The sequence below is a fragment of the Canis lupus genome, chromosome 13 (genome assembly GCF_011100685.1).
Source record: "Canis lupus familiaris isolate Mischka breed German Shepherd chromosome 13, alternate assembly UU_Cfam_GSD_1.0, whole genome shotgun sequence".
In the NCBI taxonomy this organism is placed as follows: domain Eukaryota; kingdom Metazoa; phylum Chordata; class Mammalia; order Carnivora; family Canidae; genus Canis; species Canis lupus.
In genome coordinates, this window is record NC_049234.1 from 19,301,876 (window position 1) to 19,320,391 (window position 18,516).

At 39.4% G+C, this 18,516-nt stretch overlaps 1 protein-coding gene across 1 annotated transcript in view; it reads left to right on the top strand.

Moving 5' to 3' along the window:
- Window positions 1–18,516, top strand: part of DEPTOR (DEP domain containing MTOR interacting protein) — a 135,192-nt gene that overhangs the window by 55,849 nt on the left and 60,827 nt on the right. The window contains exon 4 of the mRNA XM_038555411.1: window positions 13,114–13,292. Coding sequence (XP_038411339.1) covers window positions 13,114–13,292 — 179 coding nt within the window. The remainder of the gene's footprint in view (window positions 1–13,113; window positions 13,293–18,516) is intronic.

Below are 18,516 nucleotides of genomic sequence, written 5' to 3' on the forward strand. Positions count from 1 at the left end.
AGTGGTTGAGCATCTGCCTTTGGGTCAGGTCATGATCCCAGGGTCCTGGGATCGAGTTCCATATCGAGCTCCCTGCAGGGAGCCTGCTTCTCCCTCTGCCTGTGTCTCTGCCTCTCTCTCTGTGTCTCTCATGAATAAATACATGAGATTTATTTATTAAAATCTTTTTAAAAAATTAAAAATTTAAATTTGAGCGAACATGTAGAAATTGAATATCATTTCTAATATGCTTTGAATGCAATGACTCTTGCTTACATCTGGAAGAGCTCAAGAACTCAGTCTTTTCTGGAGGAAATAGCTTGTTTGTTTTTAAGCTTTGAAGTTCTAGAGTGAATGGATCAAGGGGGATGGGTATAATGAGGCTATGCCAGACATTCTGCAGCAAAGCAGAAAAAGAACACACACAGAGCAGCAGAGGGGGCAGGACCTTCTGGGAGAAGAGGCACATATTGGAGCAAAGTAGAAGTGGATGTTTGAAGAGTGATACCAGGGGAAGGCATGGCTGAGAGTTTTTAAGGAAGGAGAGTATGCTTACGTTAGAGTCTTTGTGTGGAAACTCCCCTGGGTAGGTGGCTCTGTCTTTAAATGTGGAGATGAGTCCAAGAGGTGTAGTTGCTACATTGTTTTTCTTGCTTTATTTGCTAAATGAAAACATCCCTACTTAATTACACTCTCTTCACACAGAGCTGGGAATGTAAGCCAAGACATTGTTCCACCAAATGAAAAAACACCAAATTGACAGAAAGCATTTATTAATTTCAGGGCCCCTAACAAAAGAGTCTTTCAGACCAGAATGAAAGAAAAATCCAGATTTTTAACTTTATCAAATTGAAATGTGTAGTTTAACTACACATTTAAATTGATTGAAGTGCAACATGCATAAAGTACACATGTCCTAAGTATGCAGCTCAATACATTTTCACAAATTTAACATACTTATGAAGCCACCACGACCCACGTAGTTTTTTTAAAAAAATTTTTATTTATTTATTTAAGTGAGAGAAAGTGCACGAGCCGGGGGGGGGGGGGGGGTTGGTAGAGGGAGAGAGAGAAGAGAGAAGCAGACTCCTCACTGAGTAGGGAGCCTGATGGGTGTGGAACTCGGTCCCAGGACCCTGAGATCATGACCTGAGCTGAAGGCAGCTGCCTAACCACAATTGTAGAACATTTTCATCACTTCAAAAAGAAACCCCTTTAACTTTTAACTATCACATCCCTATTCTTTGATCTATTCCTATGCAACCGCTAATTTACTTTCTGTCCTTATAGCTTTTTCTGTTCTGAACATCTTACATGAATGAAATGATACAATGCATGGTCTTTTGTGACTGATCTCTTTCATTTATCATGTTTTCAAGGTTCATGCATGGGTAGCTTGTATCAGTACTTTATTCCTTTTTGTAGCCAAATGTTATTCCATTATATAGATATATAAGATTTTCAGTTTCATCAGTAGATGAGTACTTGGGTTGTTTCTACTTTCTGACCATAATGAATAATGCTGCTATAAACATTTGTGTGCATGATTTTCTGTGGATATATGTTTTCATTTCTCCTGGACATATAGTGAGGAGAATGGCTGGATCATGTAGTAACTTTGTGTTTAGTGGTTTGAGGAATGGAGAGATTGTTTTCTGAAGCGGCTGTACCATTTTACATTCCCACCAACAGCATTTGAGGCTTCTGGTTTCTCCACTTCCTTGCAAACAACTTGTCATTATGTGACTTTTTGATTCTAACCAACTAGGGGATGTGAACTGATAGCTCATTGTGGTTTTGATTTGCAATTCCTGATGACCAATGATGCCTAGCACCTTCCTATGTGTTTATTGACCATTTGTATATCTTCTCTGGCCTATTGAGATCATTAGTCCACTTTGAAGTTGGGTTATTTGTCCTTTTATTATTGAGCTCTAAGTGTTCTTTCCATATTCTGGATGCACACACATTGTCAAACATATGCTTTGCAGATATTTTATCCCATTCTGTGAGTTGTCTTTTCATATTCTTGCTGGTGTCTTTGAAGCATAAGAGTTGTAAATGTTGGGATCCCTGGGTGGCGCAGCGGTTTAGTGCTTGCCTTTGGCCCAGGGCGCGATCCTGGAGACCCGGGATCGAATCCCACGTCGGGTTCCCGGTGCATGGAGCCTGCTTCTCCCTCTGCCTGTATCTCTGCCTCTCTCTCTCTCTCTCTCTCTATCTCTGTGACTATCATAAATTAAAAAAAAAAAGAGAGTTGTAAATGTTGATGTCATCCAATGTATCTATTTTTTCTTTTGCCACTGGTGTTTTTGGTGCCCTACCTAAGAATCCTTTGCCCAATCCAAAGTCATGAAGATTTACCTTTATGTTTTCTTGTAAAAATTTTATGGTTTTAGCTCTTATAATTAGATCTTTAAGATATTTTGAGGTTTTGTTTTGTTTTGTTTGTATAGGGTATGAGGTGCAGGTCCAACTTCTTTTTTTGTTTACTTGTTTTGCATTGGCTCTCTAATCATATCAGCACAATTTGTTGAAAAAAATTATTCTTTCTCATTGGGTGGCCTTGGAATCCTTGTTAAAAGTCAGTTGACCACAGATGTATCAACACAGCAATTTTTAATCTGTTTTAAGAGTGGAGTCTTCAGATTGTACAACATAAGATCTTGGTTGAAGAATGAGAGCAGAGACTGTTTCCTTTCCTCTTTCACACCACTTCCACAAAAGTACAGCACAAAGTGGTCCTCCTGTCACCTAGCCCATTAACCTGTGCAAAAGTAGGACCTATGTGTCCTTGTGTTCACTTTTTTACTCATTTTCTTACCTTTTTAGAGTATATTTATTTTCTCTAGTTGGTATTGCCCTCAATTTTTCTTTATCCCTTCATCTTACCTCTCCTAAACTTCTTTCTTTACCTCTTTTTCTGTCTTTGTTTTTGGCTCCAAATGACACAAATATTTTCTAATAATTATGGAAATATCCAAAATAAATAATAATCATTCCCTTAAAAGAAGCCTTTATAATATGTTTTAGAGCCCACCTTCCCTGGACAGTTGTTTGAAAAGGCTAACAGAGGTTGGAATAGTTTTGAATGTATTGTAAAAGTGCTCAGCTTTTTCTTCCTGGGTAATTTTACAGTTACGAAACCATAGCTGAATGTGGCCTTTTAGGGTAGCTGTGGCCTTGAAATCACACTTGGCTTCTGTCTAAAGCTGATTCAAGTTCTGAAAATGTTTACTACAACAACACTAAAAACCATGGGCAATGTGAAAATTACAGCTCAGGTCCCAGAATACCAGTCTCTTCAGAGCATAAAATCAGCACTAAAAAGTTCTAGTTTTTCTTTAAGCGGATTTAAAATAGCAAGCAAGGAGGAAGGTATTTCACCCTTCAAAGACAAAAAACCCTCTCTATTACTGTTGGCTTGGGATATTTTTAGTTTTTAGTTGATTAACAAATATTTGTTGGGCACTTGTGGTATACGCCTTCCCTAGGCTCAATTTTTTAAGAAATGAAAACATTTAAGGCATGGTGTGTATCTTTCAGAAGCTTCTAGCTCAGCTGGAGTGCATTAAAAATTGAATGGATACATAAACCATGGCCCTGATTTTAAGTTCAAAACAGAGAGAGATCTGTCTGGCTTGTACTTTAGTGGGGATAGCTTCAAAGAGGAGTTAGTACTTAATCCAGCCCTTTAAAGCAGAGACCCACTGCATCATTTAGCACCTACTGCAAATGAGAACCAGGTAGCTTTTTGCCCTTTCCTTTAGGCTAGGGCAGTCATTTCTACACAGGACTGCTCATGAGGAATTAGGGCTGGACTTTAGCCCTCCTTTTTGCCTGAAGCCAGGTTTCTTTGTGCGGTGAGCAACCTGTATCACTGTACAGTGAGCCCCCCTCCCCTTTTCAAAAATAGTTTAGATTTCTTCAAGGAAGAAAGAGGAGATGTGAGGGAATAGCGTAAGTAAGGAAGGAAAATGAAAGTGAAGATGTTAAACTCAGTGTATAGTATGAAGATGAAAGCAGGAGCGAAAGCAGGTAAAAGATACTTGTTGGCAAAGGATGTAAAATGCTGTTTTTCCCTTCTTTCTGTCACCCTTTCCAGTATGTAGCGTTTTTACTCATAAATATTAACTGAACAGTTTTCTGTTGACTAGTTCCAAACCTAATTATTATGAAAATTATGTCAGTTTATCTGTATATCTGTTTTATAGACAATAGCATAGTACTTAAAAATACCAATGCTCATGTAAGCATTTCTTCCTAATTAATACCTTCTTTCTAATCACAGAAGTCAATCAATGTTGTATATTTAAACTGTATGTTGGGAATATACATGTAAATACATCATTTATACATTGGGAACTGCTTTTTATACTGGGTATTAATATAAGCATTTTGTCAGGAACAAGTCATCCAGTTAAATATAAGCTTAACCTTGGGGCTCCTGGGTGGCTCAGTTGTTTAAGTGTCTGACTCTTGATCAAGGTCATGATCTCAGGGTCCTGAGATTGAACCCCATATGGGCCTCACACTGAGCTTGGAGCCTGCTTCAGATTCTCTCTCTCCTTCTCCCTCTGCCCCTCCCCTCCCTCAATTTCTCCCCCTCCCTTTCCCCTGCAAGTGTGCATGCTCTCTCTCTCTCTGAAAAACAGCAACAACAATAAAACAACCTTAATATAACTTCTTCATTGATAACATTTTCCCCCAGTTACAAAAACAGTACATTCTCCCTGGGGAATAATTTGAGTAATAGAGTGTTCTATTAAGAAGAAAAGAAAAATCATTCACAAGCTACCCCCAGGAATAAGAAAGTCTTTTAATATTTGGGTGAATGAATTTTTAATTTTTAAGGGTTATCATGTGTATTAAGTCATACATTTAGCCTTTTAAAATAATTTATCATTATATTAACAAATGACTTTTTAAAAAGCTACCTTTCTAAAATCCTAAAGCATCTTTTTGGCCACATAGCACATGGATCATTGTGACTCTCCCTAGCTTGTGCCCTTGAGTACCATTTATGTATGTTCTTGTGTTATATAGGGCCTTCTCAGCTATTTTGAATTTTTTTCAGTGCACAAAGAGATCACTATCAGCTTATTTCTATTTCTGTATTGGCCCCCAAATGTAGCAGTTCCTTCTATTGTAATGCTGCCTTCCCCCTGGGTTAAAGTGAGCCTGGGAAATCTGACTCAGATATATATCCAGGAAAGGTTGAAATCAACTCACATACACAATCAAAATCTGATGTGTACATGCTTACATGAGGCAAATATTGTTAATGCCTAACACTGATTTGGGCATATGGCTTTATGTCATAATTGTAGGCCAGAACAGGATAATTTTGATTAAAAAAGAATTTGTTCTACAAAATATAAGAGTTTCTGAGCATCATATATACTTCTGATTACTAATTAAAATAGAGTTGTTATTCTTGTCTAGAGAAATGCACACAATCTTAATTTTTGCCACTAAGGGGTTTGATTTTATCAAATAATGACTCCATCTAGAAAACTTTTATCATCATCATCCTCATCCTCATCATGGCTAAAATGTATTCAGGTTTTCAGGCGCAACTGACACTGTGACTGAAGTGTTCCATGCATTATCACACTCATAACTGCAGAACTCCCCAGTGGTCACTTAGGGGAAGCAAGGTCATGAAGCTAACATGTATGCAGTTAGGATTGAAAGCTGGATTTGTCTTTAATCTCATGCTTTTAAAACTACTCTCTACTTTAAGTAAAGTAAAAAATATTAAATAAATGAGGAAGAGACAACACAACACTGTGAATGAGCTATAAGAATTGAAATTGCCTTTCAGGGATCCCTGGGTGGCGCCGCGGTTTGGCGCCTGCCTTTGGCCCAGGGCGCGATCCTGGAGACCCGGGATCGAATCCCACATCGGGCTCCCGGTACATGGAGCCTGCTTCTCCCTCTGCCTATGTCTCTGCCTCTCTCTCTCTCTCTCTGTGTGTGACTATCATAAATAAATAAAAATTAAAAAAAAAGAAATTGCCTTTCAGCCAATTAATGAAAATAAATCCGTGTGGTTCCTACTCTCCAAGATGGTTCCAAACTTTTCCACCTCTTGCTATGCATGCATGTTGCTCTTTCCTTCCCATTGAGTCTGGCCTGAGTCTGATAGCTTTATTGAATACAATCCAGGGCACTTGACATTCTGTGACTTTGGAGCCCGGCTGTTAAAGAAGGCCTGGCTAGGTTGATGGACTTTTGATGACTGCCAAAATAATTCAACAGGGAATGAATAATCTTTCAACAAATGGTGATGGAACAACTAGATAGCCGCATACAAAAGAATGAAGGTAGACTCCAGCCCCATGCCTTCTAGAAAAATTAGCTCGAACGGATTATAAAACTAGATGTAAGGACTAAAACGTAAAACTCTTGGAAGAAGACATATGAGCAAATAAATTTTCCTGGGCTTGGGCTAGGCAGCGGTTTCTTAGCTGTGACACTGAACACACAAGTGACTAAAATGGAGAATTTGAACCACTTCAAAATTTAAACCCACAGAATGGAGAAAATATTTGCAAATCATGAGTTTGATAATGGACTTGCATCCAGAATATATAAAAGATGTTTAAAACTCAATAATGAAAAGACAACCTAATTTTAAAAATAAACAAAGGCTCTGAATAGACATTTTCCCAAAGAATATATACAAATGGACAATAAGCACATGAAAATATGCTTAATGTCATTAATCATCAGGGAAGTGCAAATCAAAACCACAGTGAGATACCACTTCACACCCACTAGGATGGCACTAAGAAATAAGAATGGATGGTAGCAACCGCTAGCGAGGATGTGGAGAAATTGGAATCCTCACGCTTTACTGGTGGAAATGAAAATAGTGCAGCCAGTATGAAAACAGTCTGGAAGTTTCCCAGAAGGTTAAGCAGGGTTACCACATGATCCAGCAATTGTACTCTAGATGTATATGAAAACATATGTCTATACATAAATTGAATATGAATGTTCATAGCAGCATTACTCATAATAACCAAAAGTGGAAACAACCCAAATGTCCATCAACTGATGAATGGGTAAACAAAATATATTATATCCACACAATGGAATATTATTTGGCCATACTAACTGTGGAAGGAATAGAATAGTAATACATGCTATAGCATGGATGAATTTGAAAACATTATGCTAAATGAAAGAAACCAGTCACAAAGAGCCACATATTATATGATTATATTTATTTGAACTGTCTAGAGCAGGCGAATTTGTGGATGCAGAACATAGACTAGTGTTTGCCTAGGGATGGGGCACTGGAGAAGTAGGGAGTGATTGTAATGAGGTTTCCATTTGGGGTGAGGGAGATGTTCTAACATGGATTGTAGTGATGGTTGTGTACTCTGTGTACTAATACCATTGAATTGTACATGCTAAATGGGTTAATTGTATGGTCAGTAGATTAGTTTTCAATAAAACCATACGCAAGTTCTGGTACCATCTTTCTCCTTCCTCTTGAGCTCTGCATCTCAATATCCAGCCTGCCTCACTAGACAGAGAGGCTGCATTGACTCAGGAGCACTGTAGCACCAGACACCAAGCCCTAGCCAACGTCTGCAATGGCATGAGTGACCCCTAGCAAGAGTGATGGAGGTACTACTCAGTTGAGCCCCAGGCAACCCACTAAGATATAATGAAATAGTGGTTGTTTCAAAGCCACCAACTTTGAGGATAGCTTGTTAGAGAGCAAAACATAATTGGAACAAGTAGTAAGTCTTGCCTTAACACTGTGACCACATATTAGTACTAAAATCAAATCCCATGAAAGTCTTTATCTTAGAGAGGAACCTGCATAGGAACATTATTTGATTTTAAGAAGAAATGAAATAAGGAACAACTAAGGCTGGCCGGGCATGTTTTAAATAGCAGGCTGGCCAATTTGCCTCTTCTCTAAAGAGCATTGGCAACAGCAGCTAACCAGCTGCTTGTCCAGAGGCCACCAGCTACTTAGCAGGAGCTCCAGAGCTTTCTGGCAGGTCATGTTTCTGGTTACAAGAAGTGACACAAATAAACCCTATCCATTTGTCCTCCCCACACCCAAAAATAAAATTGCTGAGCTAGAATGGACGGAGTGTTATAAAGAGAAAGAAAAGCCAAGCATCTCCATCTGTGTCTTAAATGGAGAGTATCGATAGGGCAGGAACTCTAGATTCACCTCATCTGCATATAGGGTCAGTATTTAGGGTTTTTTTTGTTTTGTTTTGTTTTTTGGCCTGTATTTGTTTTCTTAGTTTTATTATAGTTGGAGACTATATAATCATGTTTCATAGAATTTAGGAATCCCTGCTAAATCAAACTTCCTGAATCAGATAAATGGCATTTAATCTAGATTGTCTTTTTTTAAAAAAAATAAATTTGACATGTAACATTGTGCAGCTTTAAAGTGTGTAGTGTATTACTTTGATGCATTTCTATATTGCAGTATGATTGTAGATACAGTAATGTTTATCACATAATTGTGCAATATTATTGTCTATATTCATTACACTGTGTATTAGCTCTCTATGGCTTATTTACTACTTGTTACAAGTTTGTACCCTTAAGCCTCAGTCTCATCTACCCCCTCTAGTCCCCTAGTCTCACCACTTTACTCTCCCCCCCCTTTTTTTTATAGATTTCATGTTTTAGATTCCACATATAAGTTACATCATATAATACTCATCTTTCTCTGACTTATCTCACTCAGCATAATGTGCTCAAAGTCCATCCACATTGTTGCAAGTGGGAAGAAGGATATCTTCCTTTCTCCTAGCTAAATAATATTCCATTGTGTTTATGTACCACATTTTTTTTTAATGTACCACATCTTTTTTATCTCTTTATCTCCTGATGGTCCTTTGGGTTAGTTCCATATCTTAGCTATTGTGAAAATGCTGTGATAAACATGAGAGGGCAGATATTTGTTTGAAATCCTGTTTTCATTTCCTTTGGATATATACGCGGGAGTGGAATTGATGGATTATACAGTAGATATATTTTTAGTTTCTTGAGGAGCCTCTATATTGTTTTCTGTAGTGGTGGGACCAATTTGCAACCCCACCAACAATATAAAAGGGTTCCCTTTTCACCACCTGCTCACTAGTATCTGTTGTCTCTTACCTCCTTGGTGATAGCTAAGGGTGTCACTTTTAATAGTCTGGGATAACGATGTGGAGCAGGAGAATGCATATAATTGAGTTGCATTTATTCACTCAGCTACATGTTTTGAGGATCTTTTGTATTAGAAAACTTCTGTGAACCACATAGGTAAGGACAGTTATCTAAAAAAAGGCTTATGGTTTGAGTAGGCAGTTCCTCTGGGGCTCTAAAGATCCTGCAGGGAACTATGGGAGCCCTTAGATGTGGCATATGGTCCAGATTTGTGGGGTCAAAGAAGACTTCTTAGAGGAAATAATGTTTACAACTGGAAAACCAAGGAGGCTAGCTTGCCTCTATTTTCACACCAAAATACCAATACCAATTTCACACCAATTATTTGAGGGTCAAAAGAAATTAAGATATGGTGGTGTTCCTAATTTGAGCATGCACATAGACCCTTTGATTCTCTTTTCTAGATTCTTATCTGCCCTTTTGGTCTTCTTAGAAGGACGTGGTCACTGTAATATTAAATATAATTCTTATTACTCATACCAACTAGATGTTACTCAACCTGGGAAAGCAGCCCAGGAGCTTTCTCTAAGGATGGATTAAAATACAGAAGAGGATTGACTTGGAGAAAGGTCTAAACAAAAATAATTTTTTTAAATAAAAAGATTTTTAAATGAGTTCTGTTCCATGCTAAGAAGGTATTTTTTTTTTATGAGTTCTCTTAGATGCTGATAGCTTTTATAAATACTCCTAATATAAAAGCATATACTTAGAACTTCTTTTTCCAAAGATTTTTGATAACAGAATCCAGGAAAGGAAGTAGATTAGGTATTTTCTTCCTCACTTAATAGGGGGATGCTGAAGTAGTGAGAAGTTATGTGATTAGTTTGTGGCTAGGCCCTCTGGCCTCCTACCTCCCAATCCTGTGCCCTGCCATGACTTTTATATAATAGGACTCTGAAGGTTCTGCTGGGATGAGTGGAGGGAGCATGAAGGGGGTTTCCCTTGTTTCATAGCTGTTGGGCACAAATCCATCCTGCCCTGGGGTAGGTACCATGATTCATTAAGTAGTGTAACACTTTGCATATACCTTATCTTTTGTACTGTACAGCTGTTTGTCATAATCATGGGTTAAAATAACATTATTCACTTGAGAAAAAGGAGGCTGAAACAAAGAAAAGCAGCTTGTTTTGTATCTTACAGTTAGGTGCTCAATTCTGAATAAACTTAAGTCTTCAAATTCCTAGCCTAGTATCCTTTCCACAGCAGTATTGGGCACTAAGTGTGAAAGCACTGAAAATACACACCTTGTGAATGGACAGTCAGTATGGAGGTTCAGTTACTCCAAATGAAATGATTTATAAACATGTGTAATGTGCCTCTTTGCATGACCTTCAGCAAGTTTCCTTCCTGAAACATTGAATGTTATCATTCATTTTTTTTCTCATTTGTATGAGAATTGCATTTTGTGCATTCAGATTTAATTGATATAGAATGTTATGTTAGAGAGTGACATTTTTCTCATATGGATGAGGAGGGGATTGGATTACAGTGATCTCTAAGGTTTTCTCCTGCTCTAGAATGAAATGGTACTTGTGTTGCATATTATTTTTAGTTTGAAAAGAAAGGGTTTTTAAAAGAAAAACTTTCATGTGAGAGATAGGAACCTAATCAGCAATTGTTTTAAAGAGAAAGAAGACACAATGATTTTGGCATTTTATCGGATTCCATTTTCCATTAAACAAAGTTTTATGGGCAAACACAGGCCCTACCCTGTTGGAGCTTATAATTGAGTAGACAAGGTAGTCTTTAATGTGATAATCACCCAAACTGTATAGGGAACAATGAATTGCCTAATGGAGACCCGAGGATAGCTGAGATACAAAGGATAAGGAGTCAAATAGGCTTAAGAAGTAGAACAGTGGAAAGGTGGGGGACAGCATTCCAGCTGCAATAATGACGTATCCAAAGGCCCTGTGGCAGGTGATGTATAATATGTTTGAGGAACTATAAGAAGACCATCCCTGAAGCAAAATGAGGTCAGAGGTGAAAATGGTCCTAAAGAGGTAAAGGGAAAGATTGTGAATGCATTAAAGATCGGTCATATAAAAGATTTTGGTCTTTAGTCTAAAAGCAATCAGAAACCATTGAAGTGTATCTTCAACAGGATTAGGACATTATCAGGTCTGAGTTTGAAAAAGATAAATTTAATTGCTGTGTCTGGACTTCAGTGCCTGAGTTTACAAGGAGAACAAGAGTGGGTAGCTAGTAAAGTCTATTGAAGAAACCATTGTAACTGGGTTAAGGGTGTTGGTATTTTGGACTAAGGTAGTGGCACCATTGGAGATGGAAAGACCTAGACATATAGGAGTATGATTTGGGACATAAAATTCACAATTCATACGACTGTCTGGACTGGAGTTGGGGGGATGAGGAAGATGGAGGCATAAATGATGCTGCCTTGTTTTCTGGTGGGATGATGGAAGTACTAGTGGCACAGGACCAGGTTTGGAGGAAGAACCTGAGTTCAGTTCTAGGTTTGTTGATTCTGAGGTGTTTTTGAGATGTCCACGTGGACACCAAGGTCTGGAGTTGAGAATATAGGCTTGATTTAGCGACATGAATTTGGGAATCTTTGGGGCATGGATGGCAATTGAAGCTACAGGGATGAAACAATCTCCCTGAGAGACGATGCAATGAGAAAAGAGGTATTTGGGGATTTGAATCCCAAGAAATTCCAGCCTTTAAAGTCCAGGGAGATGAGGAGGAACCAACACAAAGGTAACTGAGAAAGAGGTAGGAACAGAGGGACAGGAGGGAAACCAGGGGAATATAATGCCCCTCTGGAGGAGGGGAATGGTCAGCAGCATCTATTGCTATTAACATCAAACAAAGCGGGGATCTATAAATTCCCATCATATACGGATGCAAGTATTCTCCAAAAGTACAACACCAGCGGGAGCTCTTTCAGAGGGATGGTGAGGACAGACGCGAGGGCAGTTGGAGAATGCTAGAGAAGGAGGTGTGAGAAATAAGCTCTGTGGGGACGGGGGTGTTGTGAAGGAGTGGCTTACGTCAGTTCAGGCTGCTGTAACAAATGCCATAGACTGGGTGGCTTAAACAATAAAGTCTTATTTCTCACAGCTGGGAAGCAGAGAGGGTCCAAGATCAAAGCATCATGCAGATCTGGTGTCTAGTGAGGGCCCTCTCCTTGGTTTGCAGACAGTCTTCTCCTTGTACCCTCATCAAGAGAGAAGGGGGAAACAAGCTCTCTGTCTCTTCTTGCAAGGGCAGTGATCCCATCATGGGGACTATGAAAGTCACCTCCCAAAGGTCCCAGCTCCCAATACCATCACACTGGACAAATTTGATTATATAAATTTTGAGGGGACTCAAACATTCAATCAATAGCAGTCGTCTTGTTAGCCCAGTGATTCAGGAAATTGAGTGACTCTTTTAGGAAAGAAATACTAACTTTTTTAAAAAAAGATGTGATGGGGCTTGGCTAATAAATTGCCCTTTTCAAGGTGGCTGACCAAAATGCAGTCTGCTAATGTGGGTTTTGGATTACATTTCCAGGTTCTTCTTTTCTTTTTCTTTTTCTTTTCTCTCTTTCTCTTTTTTTTTCTTTTTCTTTTTCTTCTTTTCTTTTCTTTTTTCTTTTCCTTTCTTTTCTTTTCTTTTCATTAATCACTACAGCGTGAGGCTTGCACTTACAACCCGGAGATCAAGAGTTGCAACTCTACTGACTGAGCCAGCCAGGCACCCCACCAGCTTTTTTTTCCCCCTTAATTACCAGGAGCAAACACATCTCTTTCACTCCTGAAGCAGATCCTTCTGTTAAGCATTACATTTGTAATAGCACATGACAGTCACACTTGTCTGTCTGACAACTTTGCTGTGATACTTCGCAGAAACCTATGATGTAGGATTTCAAATTAGCTATTTTCCATCCGTGTAGGTTTATTTTTCTTCCCTTCCTTCCCTTCCTCCCAGGCTGATGAGCCCTGAAAACACACTCCTGCAAGCGAGGGAAGAGGAAGGGGTCAAGTATGAACGCACCTTCATGGCATCTGAATTCCTGGATTGGCTGGTTCAGGAAGGTGAGGCCACGACAAGGAAAGAGGCCGAGCAGCTTTGCCACCGGCTTATGGAACACGGCATCATACAGCATGGTGAGTGTGTGGCTCAGCTTTGGCTGAGGTAACAAACAACCCTAAAATCTCATGGCTTACCACAACAAGCATTTATTTCTCACTCATGAGTCTACAAGTCAGTTGTCCCTCTGCATGGACTTGAGCTCAGCTTGGCTTGTCTCCAAGCTGGGCTCAGGGTCAGCTGGGTTGGCCATCCATTCTCACTCTGGGACCCAGGCTAAAGGAACATCTACTCTCTGGGATATATTGTTTTTATAAATGAGAGCAGAAGCTAAAGAGGGCAGACAGATTCTTGTAGTGTCTCCAAATGTGATCTAACATCCTCAACGCCCATATCCAATTGGCTACAGCAAGTCATCTGGGTCAGTCCAGATGGGAAGTAGATGCTTCGCCCAAAGTTGGTTGCAGGGGGATAATGAGAATTTGCTGAACCATGGTGCACACTGCCACAATGAACAACTAATCCAAAAGGCCTCATAGGAGATTCATTTTCCTTTTAGGCCTGAATCATAATGATGATGGCCTATCCTACTGGTTAGGAACTATGTGAGGTATCTATTGCTGCATCAGAAATTACCCCAGGCATTAAAGGTATAAAATGATAATAAATGTTTATTACCTCACACAGTTTTTGTGGATCAGGAAGTTGAGAGAGGCTTAGTGAGGTGTTTCTAGGTTTGGGTCTCTTGTGAGATTGCAGTAAAGATGTCAGTCGAGGGCTACGGTTGTCTGAAGATGTGAAAGGCTACAGGATTGGCTTCCATGGTGGCTCACTTATATGCCTAACAAGTTGGTGCTGGATGTTGGCAGAAAGCTTCAGTCCATTGCTGTACGGACTTTCCATAGGGCTGCTTGAGAATTCTGATGACATGACAACCTGGCCTCTTGTAGAGGGAATAATCTAAGTGAGTGCGAGACAGAAACCACAGTGTCTTCTGAGTGAGTCTTGGAAGTCACACACTGTCATTTTCTCAATACTCTACTGACTACCAGGTGGGCCATATTCAATGTGAGAGAGGACTATAAAGGGGGTGTGAATGTCAGGAGGCAAGGATCACTGGAGCCATCTAAGAGGCTAGCTATCACAAGAACATAGGCTCGGGCAGCCCCGGTGGCGCAGCGGTTTAGCGCCGCCTGCAGCCCGGGGCATGATCCTGGAGACCCTGGATCGAGTCCCACATCGGGCTCCCTGCATGGAGCCTGCTTCTCCCCCTGCCTGTGTCTCTGCCTCTCTCTCCCTCTGTGTCTCTCATGAGTGGATAAATAAAAAAAAAACCTTTAAAAAAAAAAAAAACAAGAACATAGGCTCTGGAATCCCAACTCCACCAGTTATAGCTACTTGCCTTCTCTCATCTATAAAATGGCAATATCTACACAGGTGGTTGTAGGAGTAAATGTGATAGATATAAAGCATTCAGTTCTGTGCCCTGCTCATAATGAGTACTCAGTCAATTTATTAACATAGCTACAAGGTGTAAGCTTTGAACAGTGAGGACAGGGCTGGAGCCAAACAGGCATATCAGCATAAAAGTCAATAGGAAAGGTAATACTTGAGTCGTTCTTGCTGTGAATTCCCCTACCCCTACTCCCACCCAGGCCTAGGATTTCTGTTCCGAGGTTAGGAAGATAATAATGGGATTATAGAGATGAAAGACACTTTCAAAATTATTTGGAGAAGTGATTTACAGCTGCAGATTGCAACCCTTTAGTGGGCTGTGAAATAAATTTAGAGAGCCATTCCCAGCATTATTTCTATACTAAGTATGGTCCAGGGATGGTACAGTGTCACCATGGGAGCATGATAGAAATGCAGACTCTCTGATCCTACCAAGTCCTGCTGAATCTAATCTACATGTTAGCATGACCTCCAAGTGTTTTGAATGCACTTTAAAGTTTGACATGCACTGGACTAGATTTAACTAGAATAGTTTCTTGTTTCTGTTGGAGCATATTTTACATGGTATGGTTAAGTACTGTTTTGTAAAACTTTGATTTCAGTGAGATAATTATATAAACATATGAAAATATTCATGTGTGTATCAATTTGCCACATACAAATTGTTACTGTGTGTTGGGGTCAAGTATCTTGAAACCCACTGATCTACAGGCATTGGTCAGAGAGGCACTCACGCCACACAGTGTATTCCAGGGTGGCTTCCCCTATGTCACACTGTCACGATCGAACTCACAACTGTTTATTGATGGCCTTATATGTCTGCTGCAGGGCTAAGCTCACTGAGGGTGGGAAACTGAATAGAAAGTAGAGTGCCAGTGTGGTCTCTGGACTTAGCTTCGAGTCTTCTTGGGAATATAAGATGGATATAGAAGCATTTAGCAAATGATAGATGAAGGATTGCATATTTTGTTTATTTATTTTAAATTCTGTGGCAGGCACCATTCTAATGATTTCAAAATATTAACTTATTTAAACCTCTTAAACACTTTGAGGCAGATATTCTTTGTGTTATTATTGTGAAATTTATTTTATTGTGTTAAGAACACCTAACATGAGATCAATCTTAACAAACTTTTAAGTGTACAATATGGTATTGTTGACCATAGGGTAGGTGTTCTTATTATCATTTTATAGAAAAGGAAACCAAGGCACCAGTAGGCTAAAGAGTTCATCTGAGGCCACTTGGGTAATCACTTCCAAATGGATATTTGCTAATGAACTCAGAGTTGTTTGGAGTGTGGGGCTTTCCACAGTGAAAAACAGTGCATTTGAGTTACAGTTAGTCCTGCCATCTTTGCTAGGGATGAAAAACTTGGTGATACCAAGTTCCAGAGGAAATCAACCTCTTATACTACAGTTTACTGACTGATACTGTAACATCTTCAGAGAGAAGAGAAAGGGTGACACGGAATGATTTCCAAATGATTTCCCAAAAGAGAGTAATTATACTTCAACCACATTGTAATTTTGTAATGCTATCAACATAAAATGCCATAAAGTTGCAATGTAAAGGATAAAATAAGGCATTACTAAAAGCAAATCTTAACCCCAGAAGTTTGCTTCCCATAGTTTCAGGAGGATTGAATATTCTCCATCTATAGATGTCAGGGTTTCCAAGAGAGTCCCAGTTTCCCAGCATAGCAATTCATTGCTAGATTACAAGTTCTATGTTTGAGATACAAAAATATGGTCACCATGTATGTGTATGTTAGAGCTAATGATAAATACCAGTTAGTATCTTAAGCAAAGCTCTGAATTCTCTAGCTAATAATTAACTTCACAGGTTAAACATTAAAGGAAGTCAGATGTTAGGCTTTGAGCAGAAGTGGTTCCCTAGATTGAAACCAGTAGACATAAAAAATCAGGCCCACTGTGAAATCCTAACTGGCTTCATTTATGAATGGTGAATGATGCTCTGTAATCAAGACATAACTTGTTAGATGAGTCATTAACTTACAAGCCAATATAGGTACGTGTGTGTGTGTATATACACACATGCATGCATATATGTATATATTGATACAAATGTATGTATGTTGGCCACATATGCACATATTTATCCAGCCTTTTCATTTATTAAGGTTTACTATATACCAGGCACTGAGCTAAATACTATATAGATTTTAATTTTTTACATTTATACATTTAATATTAAATATGTATGTGCTTCACATATATATGACATATATATAAAATCTTATTACATTTTCACAGCAATTCTGTGACATTGGTATTATCATTATTATTAAAGTTTTACAGTGAAGAGTTCAGAAGTGCAAAGCCTTTAAGATATTTTCCCAAGGTTGTATAGCTAACCAGTAGCTACTAGGTGCTGTGGCCGAGACAGACATTTTTCTTGACCAGGATGTATATAACTCGGTGTGGCTACCTGACACAGTGAAATAAATGCTGTCTTGGGAGGGAGACAGACAGGAACTTGGTCTCAGCTCCTCCATATACCAAATGGCCATGTGGACATCTCAATTCTTCCATTTCTTAGATTTTTAGATTTATGAAATTAGAGTCACATTATATACCTTTGAGAGCTATTTACTCACTTTGCGGGGGAGATCATGTAACTTCCCCCACGTACCAGAAGGACTCAACATATAGTTGGATTCATGGCTAAGATTTATTATGGTGAAAGGACACACAGAAGGGGAAAAAGATGTATCAGGTGTTGTCTGAAGAAATCCAGGCACACGTTTCCTCTATCTTCCCTCCCAGAGTCACGTAGATCTGGCTCCTTCCTCCAGCAGGAACATAGAGTAACAAATGTGCAATGTCTCTTCCCAGGGAGGAGCCCACTTGAGACTCAAATACAAGGTTTTTTGGGGGTTGCTGCTCATGGAGGGGCACTCTGCCTGCTTGGCCAGGCACAACTACCAGCATTCCAGACTCTCAGAAGGAAAGCACATGTTCTCCATAAATCATAGCATTTGTACAAACAATCTAGGCAGACTGGTATAGCAGAACGCAGTGCACCAGGTGGGTAAAGTTGCCTTATCAGTTGGTAACTTCGGGAAGTTTCCAAAAGCCAAGTTCCCAGATGCAAGTCACGGGCCAGGCCCACAAGTGAGCCCTCTGTATCAGGGCTGCTATGGTAACTCTTGCACAGAGCTGCTATGAGAATTCAATAATAGCTGTTGGCAAAGGCTTTCTGAACAGTCTACTTCTTATGGCCCCCAGATGCCAGCTATTGTACACGATCTGATGAACTGTAAATAACAGCTAAAATTTATAGAGCCCCTACCATGTGCCAGCCACTGTTCTAATTGCTCTACTCATTGACTCATTTATTCCTCTCCATAACTCTGTGAGTTGGGGAGCATAATTATTCTCATTTTAAAGATGAGGTTAAGTCACTTGCTGAAGACAAGAGCTGATAAATGGTGGATTCCAGATTCAAATCCAGGCAATCTGGCTCTTTCCCACTAAAGATGACTGGACCCTAATTATAAGCTCCATAAGATTAGGAAAAAAATTCCTCAACTCATTGCATCAGTCCTACTGCCTGGCAGATGTTGTAACCATAAAAATGGTTAGCTCATAACATATACTATTCCCTTTCCCCAAACAATGACCAAGCACCTTGAGACTTTTGTGTAACCTTTACAAATGCAATGAAAACGTTTCTTTACTCAAATAAAGTATCTCCCTCCACCACTTTAGCTGCTATCTTTTCCTTACATGGAGGGAGGTAGAAACCAGATAATCACGTGGGTAAATTGCTCACAGCTGCAGCAGCTGACCTTGGATAATCAGGCTACTGCTGCTCTGTCCAGG